General features: G+C 39.1%; 2 protein-coding genes across 4 annotated transcripts in view; one reads left to right on the top strand and one right to left on the bottom strand.

The window, feature by feature from the left end:
* Positions 1-584: 584 nt before the first annotated feature.
* On the bottom strand, positions 585-6925 carry Gng5 (G protein subunit gamma 5). Its single transcript, XM_034499833.3, has 3 exons — positions 6751-6925; positions 3309-3448; positions 585-806 (listed from the first exon to the last, which is right to left on the bottom strand). Exons 1-2 carry the CDS (start codon positions 6829-6831, stop codon positions 3323-3325), a joined length of 207 nt encoding a protein of 68 aa, XP_034355724.1. The 5' UTR covers positions 6832-6925; the 3' UTR covers positions 585-806; positions 3309-3322.
* A 37-nt stretch (positions 6926-6962) lies between these two features.
* Spata1 (spermatogenesis associated 1) overlaps positions 6963-20396 on the top strand; it is a 41991-nt gene continuing 28557 nt past the window's right edge. For all 3 annotated transcript variants that reach the window (XM_076933350.1, XM_076933349.1, XM_034499828.2), the window contains exons 1-3: positions 6963-7101; positions 15891-16060; positions 19718-19824. In XM_076933350.1, coding sequence (XP_076789465.1) covers positions 16025-16060; positions 19718-19824 — 143 coding nt within the window. In that variant the 5' untranslated portion in view covers positions 6963-7101; positions 15891-16024. The remainder of the gene's footprint in view (positions 7102-15890; positions 16061-19717; positions 19825-20396) is intronic.

The raw sequence follows: 20396 nt of genomic DNA, 5'->3' as shown, positions 1-20396 counted from the left end.
CACTGAAGTTAACCTGTTTTCTTGCTCCTTTCTACCTAATTACCCTCTATTTTCCTACTTCATCCAGGCATTGTTGAGTTCTCAAGTTCTTGATTTTTAATGGAACTCTTATTTCCAGATGGAAACAGCTACCTCTTGGCATGACTAACTGCTAATGCCATTACAAAGGTGTCTGTTTGGAATCTTTTGTTGTTGTGTGTGAGCCCAGTGGGCAATGTCCCCTTCTGTCTTTTTTATTAAACAGGGTTTTTCATGGAGCTTACCATTTTAACCCACACTGGTAGCCAACAAATGGTCTCCCCCAAGGGCTAAGGTTATAGGTGTGCACAGGCACGCCCAGCTTTTTACATGGGTGGCAGGGACTGCATAGCAAGTACTTTACCACTGTGACATCTCCACACCTATATTTGGAATATTTAAAATAATTCCCATAAATAACTGAAGGATAGAAACTGCAAGCCTCCCAGTCTTTGAAAAGAGATTTGCAGTTCTGTAAGTTCCTAGAAGTCTTGCCAATATAAGGCATTGAGTCTTGGTGTTGAAAAGATTAGTATACAGCACATTTCATATCAATAACAAGGCCAAAAGTTTGTATGTTGCTTTATTGTATGCTACAGCCAGTGTATATAAAATAGTTAAACCTTGTGAAACAGAAATCCATGAAAATTCAGAGAGGTAGATGTTAAGGACTGACAAGTAGAAGTAGAAGATTGTGTATTATGGCACGTGTTAAAGAGAAGCTTTTGTACAGACTTCAAACAGTTCTCTTGAATATTCACTGGTTCATGAAAAGTGGTTTGAGAAACCTAGTGGGAGGAAAAAAGAAGATAAAGTATCACACCGGTAACTTTTAAAAACATTTTTTTATCACTAATAACCTGAGCAAGGACAATTTCTTTTATAATTTTTGAAAATGGTTTATGTTCTGCCTATTATACTTTGAATCTTGAACACATTCAGTTTATCTTCTGAGATGCCGTGCAGTAGCAGCAGTGAGGTGACACCCCCTGATGTCAACTACCAACCCCTTGCTGTGCTACAACTCAAGAGGCATGGTAAGTTTAGGGGTGTGATATACTTTCAGTCATGGTGAGTTTGTTGTTGTGCACCCCAACATGAATCAAGTCCTCTCTAGGTGGATCACTTGAATGTCAGTTTATAAAGGGTTAAGCCTAAGGCCTGTTTATCTGTTTATCATCACCAAGTATTAGAGTAAGAAAGAATACAATCTACAGTATAAAAAGCACTAGAATCTAACTTTCCTTTAATTTTCACAACTGGCAGAAAAATCATATTTTATGGAGTCTCACAGATTGCCTAAGATTACTACTGAAATATACTTTATCATAATAAAAAGGTAAATATAAAAATGCTTAACATAGAAACTCTAAAGATCCTTTGAAAAAATGATTTATAAGATGCAATCACTTCTATTCACCTACTCACAGAAAACATACCATGGATACTGAGCATACTACTGTCAGCAGCATAAACATGAAACCACCTTAATGCAGCCCATTAGAGGAATGGATAAAGGAAGGTCTATGCATACAACAGAATAGTGTCTGACAGCTTAAATGACTAGACTATACAGGACAAAACATCTCAGAAGTAAAGCAGTAGTTATACAGTTAGAAATTACTATCTTGAATAAAATACAGCTAAGTGCGTATACAGAAAAAAGAAAAAACACAGGCATAACAACTTCACAACAAGGAAGTGAGTCAAAGTGTGACCTGTTTTATAAAATAAGGTATAAAATAGTTGAACTTGAAATGGTAGATAACCAGTTCACCTTTATACTTACTTGAACTTTTGAATTACTTTATAACAAACACTGAAGAGGTTTCAACAAAACTGTATGCTGGACTATCAACTAACTTAGGACAGAAATGCAGGTTTTAGAGCCTACTGAGACCTCCTGGGTTATAACATGCACTTCAGGAAGGCGATTTATAAATTCACTTACAGTTTTCAGATCTAAATACCCTTTCCTTACCCTAGATTCCTTCAAATCATAATATCCAAAGTTTTCTTTTACTGCTGGAATTAACAATCATAATTTTACTTTGAAACCTGGGTTCTAAATGTAAGTCATTTAAATGCGCTTAAGTGTGGGCTCTTAAAAAGTCTATGAACCTCAGACTTAATATTTTTTATTAAGTGAAAAAAAGTCTGTAAGTATATAGGAACTGATTCTACACAGGACTTTTTAGTAACTCATAAAAATATGAAACTTGTAGAGATGCCCAGTGAATACTGCCAAGAGCCAGAAAATATTAACACTATTAAACACTAAGATACTAGCTAGACTGTTAACAGTATTTCTTTACTGAGAACCTGTTACCGAAAACAACTTTATTCTCCTTCTCCTTGTTGTTTCAAAAAACTTAGTCATCTTAACCAATCATATTTACTGAACAGTGATTAACTTCCTGTACACTCCCAGATCTACAAAGCCTATGTAACAAGGTATTTTAGGAAGCGGCTTCCTGAACTTTTCAAGTCAGAATGTTAGTATAAGGGTGTGTACCTTACACAGTGTATTTTAAAAGACACTCTTAAGTTTGCTTCCTAATTCAATACTAGTAACTAATGTACCAAAGATTACAAATGATAGTATCCTGTAATTATATCTTAAATTAGCCAAAACAACTTTGGCCATATCTTTGGGGAATGGGTTTTTTTCACACATGACATTTAGTCTAGAACATGAATATAAACTCTGGCCATATACTGTCCAAATGCTCAAATCCAGTTCACTGCCAACACAAATGTAAATCTCTTCTCTTGCTTTATTTTTGCTCAACAAATGAAAGGGGGGGGGGGGATGTCTAGGCCATGTGTGCTTACTCAGGTACCCCAACTTTGCTTTGCTTTCTTTCCCCAGTTCTCTGCTATGCTACTCACACCTTGGCTTTCTTACACCAGTGATGACAGTTTATCCACAAATCCACCACCGTACCTGCAGAGTCACACTGTAAATCTGTTAACATTTCAGTCTGCCTGTTAGGATCTCCAAATATGCATGCTGTTTGTGCCAGCACTACACAAACACATGGCTGTTGGTAGCAGTGGACTTCTGAGTCTCCCATGCTTTTTTTTATAGTTATCACATCTACTTAGCACTCTGTGATAAAAATAAAAACTATCAGTCTTTGTGACTATTAATCTAGTTTTCAGTAACCTTCAAAAATAAGAAACTTGGAATGCCAAGCAGGACTACAGGGATAGATGTTGCCAGTGCCACAAATAAAAGGACCTAGCTGGTTCTTCCTTTGTATCAAAAGGGGGTGGTGTGAACTTACCTCAAGATATAGGACTACAAAAAGGAGCAGACTTTCTGGGGTCTGAAGGGATTTGTACTAGAAGACACTCCAGTCAGCAGAGGGTCATGTTGAGCATTCTGCAGACAGAACTGTTTCAAGTCGGCAGCTGCCTGGGAAACCTATCACAATGAGAGAGGAAAGATGTCTGTTGGTTAAGGTTCTGATGGTCTTTGTAAGTCTGAAAACACCTAAAATAAACATCACTTCAAAATAACTTACAGTTAACAGTTCTGTACTGGCTCATACTTAGAACACTTAGCAAATGAAACTGATTTGCAATTTTTTTTTCTACTTATAACAAGCATTAAGTGACTCAGTAGTGTAATCCCATTTATCTACAGTGCACAGCATGTCTTGTTTTTACATGATGGGCTGTTCAACAAGCCCGACAGAATTTGTTTTGTCTTGTGTAGACCAGGCTGGCCTCAAACTTGTTATGTAGCAACAGCCTTGAACATCTGAGCCTCCTGCCTCTACCACCTGAATGTGGAGATCCAACTCAGGACTTTGTATATTCATAGGCAAATAACTGAGTCACACACACCCCAATTATCTTGTTATTAAGTAATACATAGTATTAATAGTTCAACAAAAAGATCTTAACACGTCTTGAAAGTAAACTAGAGAAATGCCTGTGAACCTAAGATAACTAGCACAGATCTCAGAATTCAATGTTCTTTAAATTTATACCCATCCATATACTACCTTGCATGTAAGAGTGACATGCACCTACCATTATATATATTCTGGTTAGGAAATACAGGATATAATAAACAATACTGAAGTCCTATTTGGGTTGCACTGTATACGTGTATCAACACTGCCAAATCACATTTGAGGCAAATACAGTGTTTCTTGAAGACAGGCTACTCAGAAAGGTTGTTAAACTGGGCCTGAGTTTGATCTCCAGAACCCACATATAAGTGGAAGGAGAGATCAAACTCTACAAGGTTACTTGTTCTCTTAACTCCCTATATGCACCATGGCATGTATGCTCACATACACCATGCATATGCTTTTTAAATTTTCAAGTTACATTAACAGTTCTAAAGGTTGTCAGAGTCAGGCTTTATAACTTAAAACAGTTGAGTTCAAAGCCAGTCTGGCTACTTAGCAAAACCCAGTCTCAAACTAGCTGACTGAACAAATACCGACACAACAAAGTGAATGGGTATGCAGACCCTGAATAACTAAAAATGCACTCAAGCCATTTAATTCTCAAAGTGTACACTTTACTCTCAATCTCACTTATCTTTAAGGTTACAACAAGTACCTAAGGCCCTGGTGTTGTGGCCTAAAGAGTTAACAGGGTTACAGATACTCTATATCAAAAGGTCCTAGATAACAGTTATATTGTGACCAAAGGATCAATCACCCCAGATAAGTTTAAGCTCACCTTCAATCTACCTGTGTCTGGTTTATATAACAATTCAGTATAATAAGTCCCATGTGACTAATTGACTCTGAATATTAGAGGTTCCTGCAGTTCTTAAACACTTGTACAAATAACCCACACCCTGCTTGGCCTCTTAAAAGCTGCTACTGTACAGAGGGTAAAGTATCAGTTGTCATAGTGTTACAGCATTTGGTTTTGTTCAACCAGCAGTAAGCACAAACTGCCTGTTAGTTCCTTTCCCCACATTTCTCCAAGTACCACTATATATGGACTTTCTCTCTAGGCACAGAATCCTAAGGAACAGTGAGACACCTAAGGCTGTGTGACTAACAGTGCAGGAAAGAGGTTCAAGGATGACAGGGAGCAAGGCCACCAGTGGGGCACTCCTTTAATCCCAGCAGGGGGACCTCATTTGAGGCCAGCCTGGTCTACAGAGAGTTCCAAGAGAGCCGGGGGCTATATGGAGAAACCCTGTCTCGAAAAACCAAAAAACAAAACCCAGCATTCTAAACAGCAAGACTTAAAATGGAACGGCTGCTAGTGCCCAAGCTGCAGTAACAGTCTCTATCCAATATCCAAGAGGTTGACACTGCAAAACTATTATATTAGGTTTCAAATGTCCTGACCTCCCTGAGTGTTTGGTAAAGCACTTGTAATTAGCACCTAAACAAATACAATAGTAAGTTCATGCTAGTTTTAAAATGCTACACACAAAAGCAGCACCTAGCATAGATGTGTTACTTGGATGATGGCAAATGACACCTAACCTAATTTAGGAACCTAGAAAAGAACATGTAAAATTCCCAAGTGAGATGCGCCTTGCCATGGAAACTTCAAAACCCTGTTTATGTGTGGTAGTTTAAACCATCCCAATCAGAAGCCTTCAGAAGAATTTAAACACACAAGGCAAGAGAAGCTAGGAGGCAGCCACGGAGCAGCTAGGGTTTTCAAAGAAAAGGAGGTTCTCTGGGAGCTCACTGCTTTGGCCCACTAGGGTTAAATACCACTACCATAATTACTACGTTCACCTGTCTTTCTTATTTCCTTCCCAACCCACTTTTTTTTCTCCCCTCCTGGCCTACTTTTATGATAGTTAATATATTGAATGATGATGATCAATACTGAATCGCTTCAAGTTTCAGAGCTTTAATCTGGCCAAGACTAAGTCACTTGGATGAAATGAGAATTTGATTAGAGAAATGGAGTCCAAACCATGACTGATGGGCGTCTCCCTACCCTGCTAAGGTTACCACAAGGAAGTTAAACGGTCTCTGACATTTCTACTTGAGGAAGCTAAATAAAAAGCCCTCTCCAAAAGCACGTTAGAAATAAGGACTAGCCTGCTGAATACAAAATCAAATCACCTTGGAAACCCGCAAGTTCTAGCAGGGTGATTTATATTCTTGTTTCTTTTTATAATCACCGGGAAGTGTTTCACATGTAATCCGACCTATTACATCAGAAAGAAGCCAATCTGTTTAGGATTTGAAAAAATAACCAAATGGTCCTTAGAACAGCGTTTGAATACCTAGTTGTCCACCAACACAGACAGAAAATCGGCCTTTCCCCAAAAGTCCAAAACCCGACACCCCAACCAGACCGCAAGGTAAGACCAACACAGACGAGCGCTCGGCTCGTCGGTTTCTCCGGCGTGAGAGCCAGTAAACAGACACCCCAGCAAGGTCAGACGCGAGCACACTGTGGCGTCTGTTCGAAACGCCTCTTTGTTCGAGGCTATACTGAGCAAGGGTGGTGTCCTCAGACTCCCGCAAACAAAAGTCACTTATTAGACCGTGGTCTGGGGCCACCCGAGCGGACTCGTGTGTGTTCACAGGACGGGGACTGCGAGTAAGTGCGGGGAGAGAAGTGTGAGACGGACGGAAGTCGTGGCAGAGACGGCCGGGGCAGGGAAGAGTCCGCGGGCGGCGGAAGGGCGGGCCCCCTCCTCGCCCGCAGCCCGGCCGGAGGAGCCGCGTGTCGGCCCGCGCGTCCCCCCGGGCCCACCGCCCGCCCACGCCCGCTCACCTTCACGCGGTTGAGCCCGGCCTCCAGCCGGAGCTGCTGAACCACCTTCTTCATGGCGGCGACGCTAGAAGAACCCGACATGGCGCTCGGGACAGCCGGGCCGACTCGTCAGTCCGAGTAGGGGGCGGCAGGTCGCGGGACGGCGGGGGCGGGGCTCCGAACTTCGTCTAAGTTTCCGGTGCTGTGCGCGCCGCGCATGCGCGCCGACGCCCCCTGGGCGGCCGCGGCCTCCCCCGCGCGCGCGAGTGAGGAGAAGGGGCGGAGCGGCCGGTGGGCGCGGTGGCGACGGGGGCGGTGTGGCCCGACGCCCGGCCGGCGCCTTCCGCGTCAGGAGGGGCTGGTTAGGGCGAGGTAAGAGGGCCCCGGGGGCAGACTCGGGAGCGCGGCCGAGGGGCTCGGCGCGGGTGGGCGGGAGTTCCTAAAAGCCCCGCCACCGACGGCCGGGTGAGGGAAATGGCGGTGCTGCCGCGGGGTCCCGAGTCCTGGCAGCTCAGCTCTGCGTGAGGCGCCCTCGGTCAAACGGGCGGCGCCGTGACCGGTCCGGGCCGCGGGACCCAGGACGGTCGGTGGCTTGGCCTGTTGCCGAGAGGTGCGAGCGGCTCCGCACGGCTTCCTGTTAGCTCCGTCTTTCAGGCATCAGTCCCCGAGCTTTTAAAAATAAAGCCTTCGCGTTCGGGGATCGTTTGCTCTTTTGACGTCTCTGGAATTGCTTACTTCGTGCTTGTAACTGAACCCCCAGAGGGGCTTTCAGAAGATCAAAAGTTAAATAAGATTTAGATTAGTTCATGCTCCGGTGTCCTGTTGAGATCTCACATCTATAAACAGGACATCTATAAACAGTCATGAGTGCTGTTTCTTTGGGATTCTGAGGGGGAAAAAAAGACATATAACTTGCTCTGGGACAACACATGGCATTCCTAAGCAGTTAACATCAGTTCGGGGGTGGAGGGAATGTGCACCGGAAATTTGGTGTTTTACCCAATTCTTACAGTGACTAAGAATCTTCTTGGGTTAGCATTCAATCCTACTGCTTGCCCTGGTGTGCTTCAGCAAGCCATTTAAACTGCCGAAGTTAAAACGCTTCCTGGATTTCTTGAAAATGAAACAAAATGAAATTATATGTGTAAAAGAATATGGAAGCTGAGGCTGGTAGACAGCGGTTAGAGGACTGGGGGACTGAGCCCTCGTGCAGAGGACCTAAGTTCACTTCCCAGCACCCACGCTGGGCAACTCAAAAGTAACAAGTCCAGGGCTACTGTCACCCTCACTAGAGTCTGGGAACATCCACATTCACACATGTACAGAACCACATTAATACATAATTAAAAAAAAGAACAATATTGTTTGAGACAGAGCCACCTTTTGTAACTCTGGCTGGCCTGAAACTGTAGACCAAGCTGGCCACAAACTCAGATCTGCAGCCTTAGGAGCGCTGTGATTAAAGGCTTGTGCCACCAAAATAAACAATTAACCTGTAACGTAAAGAATGTTCTACTTTATATTAGTGCAATACTTAAGAACTATAAAATGTGCTGGAAGAAATGTCAAAGAAGATTTTACATGGTACAGTACCCAATATTAAGGACATGTTGAGGAATAAACTTTATTTTGTCTTTGCCTCAAAGTTTATTTTTTCCTTTCTCCAAACTATTGAGTTAGGAAGCCAGAGTGTATTGCTGTCTCAAACACTAGATGCCATCATAGTTTTACAGTATGTCCAATAAGCAATACATATCGGGATATGAAGGAAAGAAAAATAAAATTGCCTTTAAATTGTTTTATATTTGAAGCTATGAGTATTAAATACAGTTCATGAACTGTTGGGAGCCGACTCCTAGCAGAAAGTGGCTATCTTTGCAGCCATCTCAGGCCATATACCCCTGACTAGAGACTTGTTTTCAACAGCCTACAACAGCCGAGCACACTCTGATAAATATCCTGTTTTTCTCACATATCTTGTTTTGTTTAATGCCCCCAGCTGCAAGGTGCAAATGGTAAAGTGTCTTCAGCTGTGTTCCCCTGCTTGTGCTTATAAATACCCAGTGTTTCCTTTCAATAAATGAGACTAGAGACTTGATCACACACCCTGTCTTGTCTTCATTCTTCATGTCTCTTGGCACTCCATCCCCACTCTCTCTTGCTAGACCATGACCTGCGAACCAGAGTAGCAGCTTGGGCTGGGACACAGTGGGCCCCAAGCCGGGCAGTGTGGGCCTCAACATAGTGGCCCCCCAACTGGTCCTCCTTTTTAAATTTTTTTCAAAAGGGAAGGCTGGGAAAAACCATGCCTGCCTTAGGTCAGAACAAGGGGCCTGAGCCTCCCTTTCCTGTCTTTGGATACTCAACAACCATTGGTTGAGCTCCTGTCTTAGGATGGTGAGGCCTCCCAGTTAGGGGCAAGGGTCTTGAGGTGTTCTCTTACCCATCGTTGACTCTCCTGCTTAGCTTGTAAGTTAGGGGTTAATCCTCGTCAGTCTTGATGACAGAGGTTTTAGAGTCCCCTACTTTCAGCCTGTAATAATGGACCTGTATAGGTTTCATTTGAATAGTGTCTGTTGTTGTACAAAAGCCATCAGTTTGTTAAACAGCATGGACCTGTTAGGCAAGAGACTTAATGCCTAAATGGTTGGTATAAAAGCAACACTCTTCTTTAAGGGTAGCACACAAGCCCCCTGTTGGAGAAGTAAAAGGTCTAAGCCTTGTACCCACAAATTTTGAATAGAAGAAATTATACCAATGAAATCCTTGAATTTTCATTAGCTTAGTAACAATTATACAGATTTCTACCAATACATTATGGCTGTGTAATCAATTTTAGCTCTTCCTCCCTGTTCCAATAAAACTATTACTTTCCCTAGAAAGACAGCCTAGTATTAACCACCTCGGTCCCCAAGTCCAAGGAATTGGGGTGCCGACTCTTCATTAACTTCAAGCTGAGCATGGGCGTTGAGATATTAGAAGAGAGATGAGGGGAAGGGTAAATTGATAAGCCTCTGATGTCTGTGTTAACTGCATCCAGCTGGAAGTCCAGGGCATCAGTGAACATGCAGGTGATAAGATTCATTCACCAAGGCTGTGCATTCTGTAATATACAAATCTCAACAAATTTTAGTATCAAGATAATCATTTTGTTTCTCTGGAATCTGTTTCTTCTGGAGGCCTACCTCTGTCATGTCTGATCCATATAATTCTGGAAGACACAACTACTACCTTAATGACGTCGTCAGAAAACACATAGAAAAACTTTTCCCAAATCTGCCTATATTTGAACCAGTAACCAGAAAAGCCTTTATATTGACTTTTTATTCAGAGGAAAAATATAACTACACAATTCAGAATCACACCCATTTTGAAAGTTAAATCAATCTAATACAACTGATTAACACTATCTTTCTGTTCAGCTCTCTGCCTAGAGCAGCCTTCTATTTATTTGTTTGGCTCTCTTGACTCAGAGCAGCCTGCAATTTACTCCTCGAGTCGTTAAAGGCTTTTTCATCTGTTTCTGCTCACTTATTTCTTGCCCCATTTTCGTGACTATGACCTACTGGTCTCGCTGCAGTCACCTTTGTTTCACTTCTGAATTCTTGGCAGACCCTTCTTCCAGTAACGTCCCTCACTGGGCCTCTGGTTCTTGCTGTTGAGTGTCACTGCCAAGCCAGCTCCATCAGTTGACAGGTTCTCCAGCTTCTCCAGCGCAGGAGTGAGGATGGCCGCTTTCAATTCCCACGGTGCCCTTCACTGTATCCCGATTACTAGAGTGCCAACGTTGAGGCACCACTATGTTGAGGCCCACACTGCCCGGCTTTGGGGCCACTGTGTCCTGGCCCAAGCTGCTGCTCCGTCTGTGGGTCAGTGTCTAGCAAGAGAGAGTGGGGATGGAGGGGAAAGAGACTCGAAGAAAGGAGACAAGACAGGGAGAATGGTCAAGTCTCTTTTACTAAAAGGAAAAATTCTGGGTATTTATACACTTTTCCACGTGCCTCGCAGCCATGGACAATCAGGGGAACACAGCTGAAGACACTTTACCATGTGCGCCTTGCAGCTGGAGGCACTAACAACAAAATAAAATTATAAGCAAAACAAGATGTTTGTCAGAGTGGGCTCAGCTGTTGTGGGCTGTTGAAAGCAAATCTCTTGTCAGAGTATATGGCCTGGGATGGCTGCAAAGATGATAGCCGCTTTCTGCTAGGAGTCGGCTCCCAACAATGAACAAGCAGTATCTCCTAATAAAAGATTGTTTTTAACCTTCCACAGTGTTCTAAAATATTTCAAAGGCTTTACCATGTGTTTACATATTAGATGATTAAAGATAGACTTTGTTGTCAAAAGTGACTTGGCACAGAGAACCGATTAACAATGAATGACAAGAAAACACTACCAATAAATTTTGCTCTTTTGTTTTTTGTCTGCAGGACACTGCAAATTTAAATTCACCTAGTTTCTTCACCTTATTCAGCTTTAGTTCGTTGGGTCTGAGCTCAGTACTAAATAAAATACTTTCAAGATTCACAAGCCTTTTGAGTTTAGCCACAAGCCAAGAGGTTTCAAAATGAGTTTCTCAAATGAATTTATATTACTTATGTTGAGGATTCTGGAATTTTGAGTTTACATTGTTCTGCTTTATAGTATCTAAGAAAAATGAAGTTTGGGCAAAATGAGAGACTTGCTTCTAAAAAAAGTGTCCTACAACATAGGTTTCCCATTTTTTTTTTTTCTGTTGCGTACATGCATTACATTTCTTTTTCTATGACTTTGCTAACATATTGGTATAATAATTAGTTTTCATAATTGAATACGGAACTTATAAGGAAATTTTGTTAGAATGTTTTCAAAAGTGTTTAAGATTTGTATTTTTAGTTCAACATTTATGCATATTATCATCCATTTTTCAGGGAATGGGGCATTAGATATTCTTACTCTAAAATGTTACATTTCTGTCCTTCTATCTGACCACATTAGCATTCATCTCATGCTCTGGGTTCTGTCTTAAATACATGCCAAAGGCCTAAATGCTAAAGTTTGCCTGCCTGCCTATGGGGCTATTGGAAGGTTAGGCCTTTAGGGAGTGAGACCTAGTGGAAGGTGAGCATACCACTGATAGGGGCGTCAGGACATTCCCCTCTTCCTCAGTCTTCATATCATAAGCCTCTGTTGTGTGTCCCTGCCATGATGGACTGTCCTGCCACAGGCTCAAAACAACAGGTCAAGACGTCATTATAAATTGACTTAGTTTATCAGTTAGTACTACAAATCTTAAATATGCCCTAATGGTATGTAGGTTCAGGGATGTCCCTGGGCACTTTGTTTATTTAGCCAACACAAGTTACCTTTTAGAAGGGTTAGAACTTTATTAGATCACCTGTGAACTAGGCAGGACAAAACTCTGAGAACAGAAATAGAATCTGAATTTACCCTGATCAGAGAGGCCTGTATCAGGAAGTATTCCCATCATCTGCCATAAGGTTGACTGGATTCTGGTTTCTCTTAGTTTAAAGGTATTGTCACTACCTGAATGAATTTAAGAACTGGGAAAGATCTTAAGCCCAAGTCATTTTCTCCTCAGATTTGTGACTGAGACATAGACCACAATGAATGGTCATATACAGTATGGAGGACTAGAGCCCTGCTTTGCTAGTGCTCATTCCATTTGATTGCTTTCGATAGGGTTCTGATACATGTAAATATAGCCTTGGTTAACTCCCAATTTTAGTGGTTACTTGGGATTTCTAGTCCACTGAGTATCTCTTTATAAAATTACTCAAAATCCTTATTTACTTTGAATACTAGAAATATTTAAATTTTGATTTTAGCTCTGGAACTGAGTCTCAGAGTTATTTTTGATGGATCTCTGTAGTCTTCTGCTAAGATCAGATGTGACATTGGGATATTTTTCAATAACTTTATTTTTAACAGATGGTTCCGGGGGCTCAAACCTAAGGGCCTTGCACACACCATGCAAGTGATCCTCCACTGCACTGTACTCCCAGACTAAACAACTCACTTTTAGACAAATTGGTAATTGTTGATTGAAATTACAAGATAAGATTGATTATCCATTCTTGACAGAAAGGTTGTAAATCGAAATATTGTAGTACATGGGAGATTGTATTAGAACTCTCTAGTCATCTTCTTGCTCATCAGAGCTCTTTATGTTCTAATTGGTATTACTTTGTTCATTAGCCAATTAGTTTGAAAATCCAAATCTTATGTTAGGATTTAGTATGTGAAATGATTTGGTTAGGATCAACTCAAAATTCTAATTATGCCTAAATTTTAATTTAAGCTTATTATTGATTAAATAACAGACTCATTCAAGTTAGTCAAGCATTGGGTGAGGTTATTATTTAAAGATAATGTAGACAGGTAATGGAAATTGATTCTGTGTGAAACTTCAAAACTAGAACTATCCCCACAGATAAGCCAAACAAGAAGAAAACCAAAGGTTGAGAATTTTAGTAGCAAAAATTCTGGCCTTTATTGCTTATGACTAGTTTCATCTAGATTGCCTGTTACAATGCATTGCTTAGTCAATCTGTTTTTAAAAATCTTTATAACCTCAGAAAAGTATACATTTCTAATAGTATGAGCATGTTAGTGGCTATGATGATTGCTTTCTAACTTCTTTCCCTATATTCTGTTTCCTTCAGCAGCTACCAAATTATAGTTGAAGTCTTGAGCCCCCCCCCCCCCAATCTTATTCCTAAAGGTCTTATCTTCCTAATAGGCTTTTTTATTTGTTTTTATCTATCTAAACTTTTAGTCTCAGCCAGTGACGGTGGTGGTACCACATATTTAATCCCAGCACTCAGGAGGCAGAGGCAGGTAGATCTCTGCGTTTGAGGCCTGCTTGGTCTACAGAGTGAGCTCCAGGACAGCCAAGGCTACACAGGGAACCCTATCTTGAAAAAAACACAGACAGACAGACAGACAGACTGACTCACACACACATTATTATTATTACTTGTCCAGCTAGATATGACTAAACATGACTAAAATATTACTAAATATTGCTGCTTTGCTATTACTTGGAAATGTGTGTATTAAAGTGTAGTTTACCAAAAAACAATAGTAAGTAGATCTTTATTGATATTTCTTGAGTTCTCTTGATTACAAGTTTCTTCTGAATTAGTATAATATATTTGATGTATCTACATAAAATTTCAGTTTCTTAATTTGAGTACTATTTTGTTAATTCATACTTATATAAGTGGTACTTTAATTGTTATTTAATAACTATTAGTTATTAATATGACCCAGCTAGTGCCCCAGTAATCAAGGCTGAGTCCTATGGATTTATTTAATCAGCTTAGCACAATTACTGGGGATTACCCCTAATCTATTTTTCTATATGCTAGACTGTGTTCTCCCCAAGTACTTGCTGTTTGAGTGTCACTTGGGTTATTTCTTCTCAATTAGTCCGTTCTCAGGGGACATTTCACTTGGGCGAGTGTGCCTGATTCATCACTTCTAATGGAGACCTCTGTTCTCTCCGTCCTTTCTCCTTCATCTCCTTCTTCTTCCTTATAGTCCCTACCCATGATCCCCAGCCCAGTAACTGAAACTCAGCTTACTTCTATTCTGCCCAGTAATTGGCTGTAGCCACTTTTATTTAACCAATAGCTTTAAGTTGGAGAGCAGGTTTATATAGATCACTTGGTATACGTGAGGATCTGCTTGCTGGGAAAACCAGATCTTGGGGCCAGTATTTAGCATTTTAACACATAGCCACACCATCCATACCAACCCCCAAATACTTATTATAATTGTTATAGGCTATAATGTGTTATAGATTATAATAGTTATTGATTAACTCTTCTCTAATAATCATAAATGTATATATCATTTTTTTTAGTTCATAATATAAACTAATATTAGCATAAAGGCAAAAAAACCTTTTATTACAAATATGAAATTACTGTTTTCTTAAACTACTAATGCATTCAAAGTAATGTGTTATAGTCAAAATAATGAATAATTTTAGCTGTTGTAATAAATTTACATAGGAAATAATATGTGAATCCAATTTGATTCAAAAGATTGTATACCTTACAAAATAATTTTATTAATTTTGATACTGTTAGAGACAATAGTGGTATCTAGTAGTATTTCATAGTGCTAAATATTAGTTGTATTAAATACATTATTAATGCATTTATATACAATAATATACATACATATATAAAATGTATTAAAGAGTTGGAAGAGTTTTGAATTTTGTATATTAAGTTACTACTTGGAGGTTAGTGTAAAGCAGTGATACAAAAAGTACACTCTTTTGAGATACAAAAAAGCTTTCATTGTGTTAGCATAAGTATCATTAAGTTAGTGGAAGTATGGTCAAGGATTGGCAACTTTGGAAATTTCTTTTTAGAATAATATTTCAACTACTCAGCTTTTATCATATATATACATGTATATATATATGTATATATATACATATACACATATACATATTTTATCATTAATTACTATAAATTGCCGTAAATTCTATGAGGAAAACTACAGGAAATAATAAAAATAATGCCTGATATACTTAAAGACCAGTATTTTCAACTAGGATGGTTGCTTACATTTATGCTATGCCCTGAAAAAAATGCATATCATCATTCCATGGCCATTGGTATAAATTTTTGTAAAAGTATATTTCTATATTTTATGTAGTATATGTTTAACCCAAAATTTTGATCCACAAAAAGTGAATTGATTAGTCAAAAAGTCTTCATACTGTAATTACCAGATTATTATCCTCAACTGGTATGGTGCTCCATTGTAATTTGAAAATAAAATGCACTTAATACAACTAATTTACTGATTGATTATAGCTTAGCAAGAGCACTCCCCTTTATGATCTTGTACTTGGCAGCGCTGTTACTGCCCAGCATCCCAAGGAAAAAGCAAGTCACGTATTGCTAGCTCAGGAAGAGACAACAGTCCTAAAACTCAAGAACACTATCACTTCCACACCATTATAAGTTGAGAAGGCCGTCTATATAGAGTGTACTTCTTAGAATCACTGACCTACTTACTGTACAGTATCCTTTTAAAAGAGAATAATAAGAATATATACATTTCTAAGCTTATATTTTGGGTTTATATTAAAGCTTTTATGTTTTTCTCTTTGCTTTTTGGACACATCAAAGACCAGAAATAGCTGGAATGCTATCTTAAACCAAAAATCTATTTAAATACTTATTTAATGCTGCTTAAATGAAGAAAGATATATTAAACATCCTAAACTCCACCTGATAATTATCCCATTGAGACACTTGTCAACATGTCGCTCAATCCAAGTCGACCGTCTTCATCAGAGGTAAGAAAACCATGCCTATTATTGGTTTTGAAAAGAGCAAAAAATACAAATGACATAATGTTAGATGCTAATTCTACCATGATCCCAACTTCCTATGTCACATTAGATTATATGATTATGCTTCTTGTATCTCTAACTCACTTTCTCTAATCTTCTCCATATGATCAGCATGAATCGATCTTGTCACCCTTCTTACTGTTTCTCAACTGATGATGCCCTCATACCCAGCCTGAATCCCACAGGGCACAGGATCACCCTGCCTCACACTTTGTTGATGATGCCCTCATACCCAGCCTGAATCCCACAGGGCACAGGATCACCCTGCCTCACACTTGGAACACTTTCAGCTCTTGCCTTGTTGTAATTTGCTAAACAACAATCCTAATGAATACATTTTCCACCTAGTCTTCTCTGAAGATCTGAGGAAGAATGTACAATAAGGACGGTTTTCACTCTCAGTTCATAACCATGAGTCTCAAGTGGAATATTTTTGCTGGAAGGTATTCATGATATGTGTCACTCATTGACTTGCTCTTTTGTACAAGTATTTTGAAACTTTTTAAAATCACCACCAACCTTTTGTTCTTTCTTTTTACAAACTTTTCACTTTTAAACTCTTGTTAAATTCACCTCTTCATCATGAAGAATGAGAATAAAGTATAATTAATTCATGAGAATTAAGTATAATTAATTCTCATAAACCTACATGATCTGATTGAATCCCTCTCTTCCTTGATAATATTCCTTCACTTTGCTTCTTACATAATTAGATTTTCCACCTGTTCATGGTTGTTCATTCTTAGTGCTTCTTTGTTGGATCTTGCCTTCTTCCCGATGACTTTATAGGGGATCATCTCAGCTATTAGTTCTCTCTCTGCTCTTGTTTTGTGTTGATCTCATTCAGCCTATAGATTTTAATACCAACTTTATAAGTCCTTTTTTTTCCCTTCATCTAAGTTTTCTTTTCCAAATTCCAGATATAAACATATTCAGCTAACTATTAAACATTGCTGTTCGGATGACCAATAAGCATCTAACCTAACATATCAAAAGCTGGTTTTAATCTTCTTCCAGAAATTTGGTCTGCTTTTTCCTTTTGTCAGATGATGGCAAATCTGTTTTTTCCTTTCTGATGCAAATGCTTTTAGCTAATACTTGATCATTCTTACACACTCAACTCTGCTTGACTTCCTAAATACTGAAATTGCAGGTGTACTCCATCATACATAGCTTCTAATATGTGGATGTTGAATAAATTCCAGGCTAAAAAGTTTGAGGAAAATTTAACAATATACTCTGAATATATATCAGATGCTAGTTGACATTAATAAAATAAATGTTTTATGTGAAAATAAAAATGTTAGAGAAGTCTTTATTTACAGACAATGGACATTAAAATATGTATGGATACTTTGATAGGAAGTCATGGTATCAGATTTACTTTGTTATGTCAAGAAAGAGAAAAAGAGAGTACCAGACATGGTGGCTCATATTGGTAACCCCAGCACCTGGGAGACAAAAGCAAGAGGATCAAGATTTTTAAAAATCTATCACTTGTACAGTTTATGGCTAGCCTAGGCTATATGAGACCCAAAAAGAAGGAAAGAAAAAGAGAGAAAGACAGACAAAAAATAAATGGCAAATGTTAAATTTTTATGTAAATTTTAGATATTTAAACATTCATAATTTTGTGTATGTTTCTCTTCATATGAAACAAAGATGTGTGTCATGTCTGTAGTGCTTCTATTAAAAACATGCATTCCCTTCCTCCTTGAGGTTATATCTGTAGTGCTTCTATTAAAAACATGCATTCCCTTCCTCCTTGAGGTTATATCTGTAGTGCTTCTATTAAAAACATGTATTCCCTTCCTCCTTGAAGTTATGTCTGTAGTGCTTCTATTAAAAACATGCATTCCCTTCCTCCTTGAAGTTTTCCCTACTTTGCTTCCCTTTTGTTTTCTGTTTATTTCAATCCTCTTCAGGTTTCCACATTGAGGCCTTCCTAGAACTCTTTCTATCTCTAGGTGTTCACCTGACTGGTTCATTCTTTCCCTTCAGTCTTTAGTTAGACCTCAGCACAATTCTGCAACACTATTCTATTTAAAACTCACAGCCTCTCCATGCCTTTATCTCCCCATTTTTTCCTTACTTTGATATCATTATATTTCCTAGTAAATACCCCTTTCAAAGAAAGTCTATATATAATTTGTTTTATACTTCTTAACCAAGCTTAACTCCTCACAGGGCCAAGATTAGTCAGAAGCAAATGAAGTATTTAGTCTGGGTAAAGAATTTAAGGGAACACCAAAATATGTGTGTGTGTGTGTGTGTGTGTGTGTGTGTGTGTGTGTGTGTGTACACCATGAGCTCCCATAACCAAGAGCACAGCGTTGGATCATCTGAAACAGGACTTAATATATATGGGTTCTGGGAAGCAGACTTGGATCCTGTGCAGGAGTAGCAAGTGCTCATAACTGCTGAGCTCTCTCTCTAGCCCCGTAGTGAGACTTTAAGGTTTCTAGACATTTACTGTTATAGTTAAGAGTGTAATTATTTAAGCCCTTTGAACTTTCATGTGCAGTGGATAAAGGCCTTTCCTAGAATAAAGAACATGAGACTCTGCAATGATTATTGTTTTTGTTATTGTTAACAGTGAAGCTCTACACCAGGAACAAATTCTCCCTAGAACTCTAGAGAACAGATCCACTTCCCAAACCACAGTATTAGCTTTTTGATTGTCACTGTGAGACAATCTTTAAAACTTGAAGAATGTAGGATAGAGGTTGAGAGATAAAGGCTAGCAATAAGAAAACACCATCTTCATTTTTGGCTTATGTTAAGGATCTGGGGAAGAGGCCACAAGGGGTTCAAAAAGAAGCACCTGAAACAGCTCAAGATGTAGGCCAAAGAGATGAATGAGGAAGTCTAGGCTTTCAAGCAAAATTAAAAACAGAAGAGAAACTCAGGAGTTAAAAGCCAAGGCTACAGGAAAGGGCCTCCTGGCCACAAATGAAATTAAGAAGTCTGGCAAAAGTAAGGTGTCCTTGTACTCAAGATTGTTCATTCCTTTTTAAACATCTGGATTCCCTGCTGTAACATCTTTTGCCACCTAAAGCTAAAATGAAGTGTTATCCTGGAGCCTGTCATACACTGTAGTAAACTTCTGTTAGTAAGAGAGGAGGAGTGGGGGAGAAAAGAAAGAAAAATTCTTAATGAACTCCAGAGGAAGAATGGCATTTATGAAAGCTGTTGTGTGCAAGCTGTGACCCAACAGGTTATCACTGTTTCAAAAAAACAACAACAAAAAAAAAACAAGTGTCAAGCAGTCAGTGTAGCAAATTCTTACTTTGTCATTTGATTAGATGAATGAATACATTCTATAGTTTAGTTGTAGTTTGTTTGTTTGGGTTTTTGGGTTTTTTTTTTTATGGTTTTTCGAGACAGGGTTTCTCTGTGTAGCCCTGGCTGTCCTGGAACTCACTCTGTAGACCAGGCTGACCTTGAACTCAGAAATCCTTCTGCCTCTGCCTCCCAAGTGCTGGGATTAAAGGCATGTGCCACCACTGCCCAGCTAGTTGTGTTTAATTTAAAATTCTATAGGAAGTAAATTGATTCCTTTTCTATAGAAAAATTTTAACTGATGCTTTTCTTATTCAGTTGGTGGAACTTCATGTATTTTATGTCCCTGAAGGATCGTGGAACTATAAATTGAATACTATTTCAATAGAAGTTATTAACAACTTTATTTCTGCTGGATTTATAAGGCAAGTATTTTGTGGTCATGAAACAAGTTATCTAAAACAAATATGTTTTCTGAAAATTAAAAATCTTCTAAGTGTTAAGTATCTTGTCCATATGATGGATCCATTCCTGATTCAGTAAATGCTGTTAATGAACAGCACTGTGCAAGGCTCGTGATATGGAGCAGGGCTAGAGCGATAAATGAGGTCACAGGTGTAAACTGCTGCCACAACGATATATAAACTTCATATCTTACCATTGCTAAAGAACAGATGTCACATGTATAACCGCTTTATTACTAAGATTAAACATGAAAATAATTAACAGAAATTATCTAAAATTCAACACCAGTTGAACTGTAGTTAAAACAATATATTGGTGGTGATCTTTGTAATTGATTAAAAGAATAAAAACTTAGTTATGTGTGTATTTTCACATTCAAACAGACATGACACTATGTGATCTGACTGTCTGTTTTCCCCTTGAGTTTATCTCTCCTAAACTTTGCCGTCACTTTCCCCAGTCACATTGATTACTTTTCTGTTCGAGAACAAATTATATATAGGCATTATATACAGTTCTGAACTGCTGAGAT

Source organism: Arvicanthis niloticus, chromosome 4 (assembly GCF_011762505.2).
Source record: "Arvicanthis niloticus isolate mArvNil1 chromosome 4, mArvNil1.pat.X, whole genome shotgun sequence".
In the NCBI taxonomy this organism is placed as follows: Eukaryota; Metazoa; Chordata; class Mammalia; order Rodentia; family Muridae; genus Arvicanthis; species Arvicanthis niloticus.
The sequence above is the reverse complement of the archived record's forward strand: the minus strand, read 5'-3'. Positions and strand labels throughout refer to the sequence as shown.

Excerpts from the sequence above, each read along its gene's own strand:
- Gng5 (XM_034499833.3), bottom strand. The coding sequence starts at position 6,831 with ATGTCGGGTTCTTCTAGCGTCGCCGCCATGAAGAAGGTGGTTCAGCAG. Across the intron at positions 3,449-6,750 it reads CCGGGCTCAACCGCGTGAAG|GTTTCCCAGGCAGCTGCCGA; the intron begins GTGAGCGGGCGT and ends TCATTGTGATAG.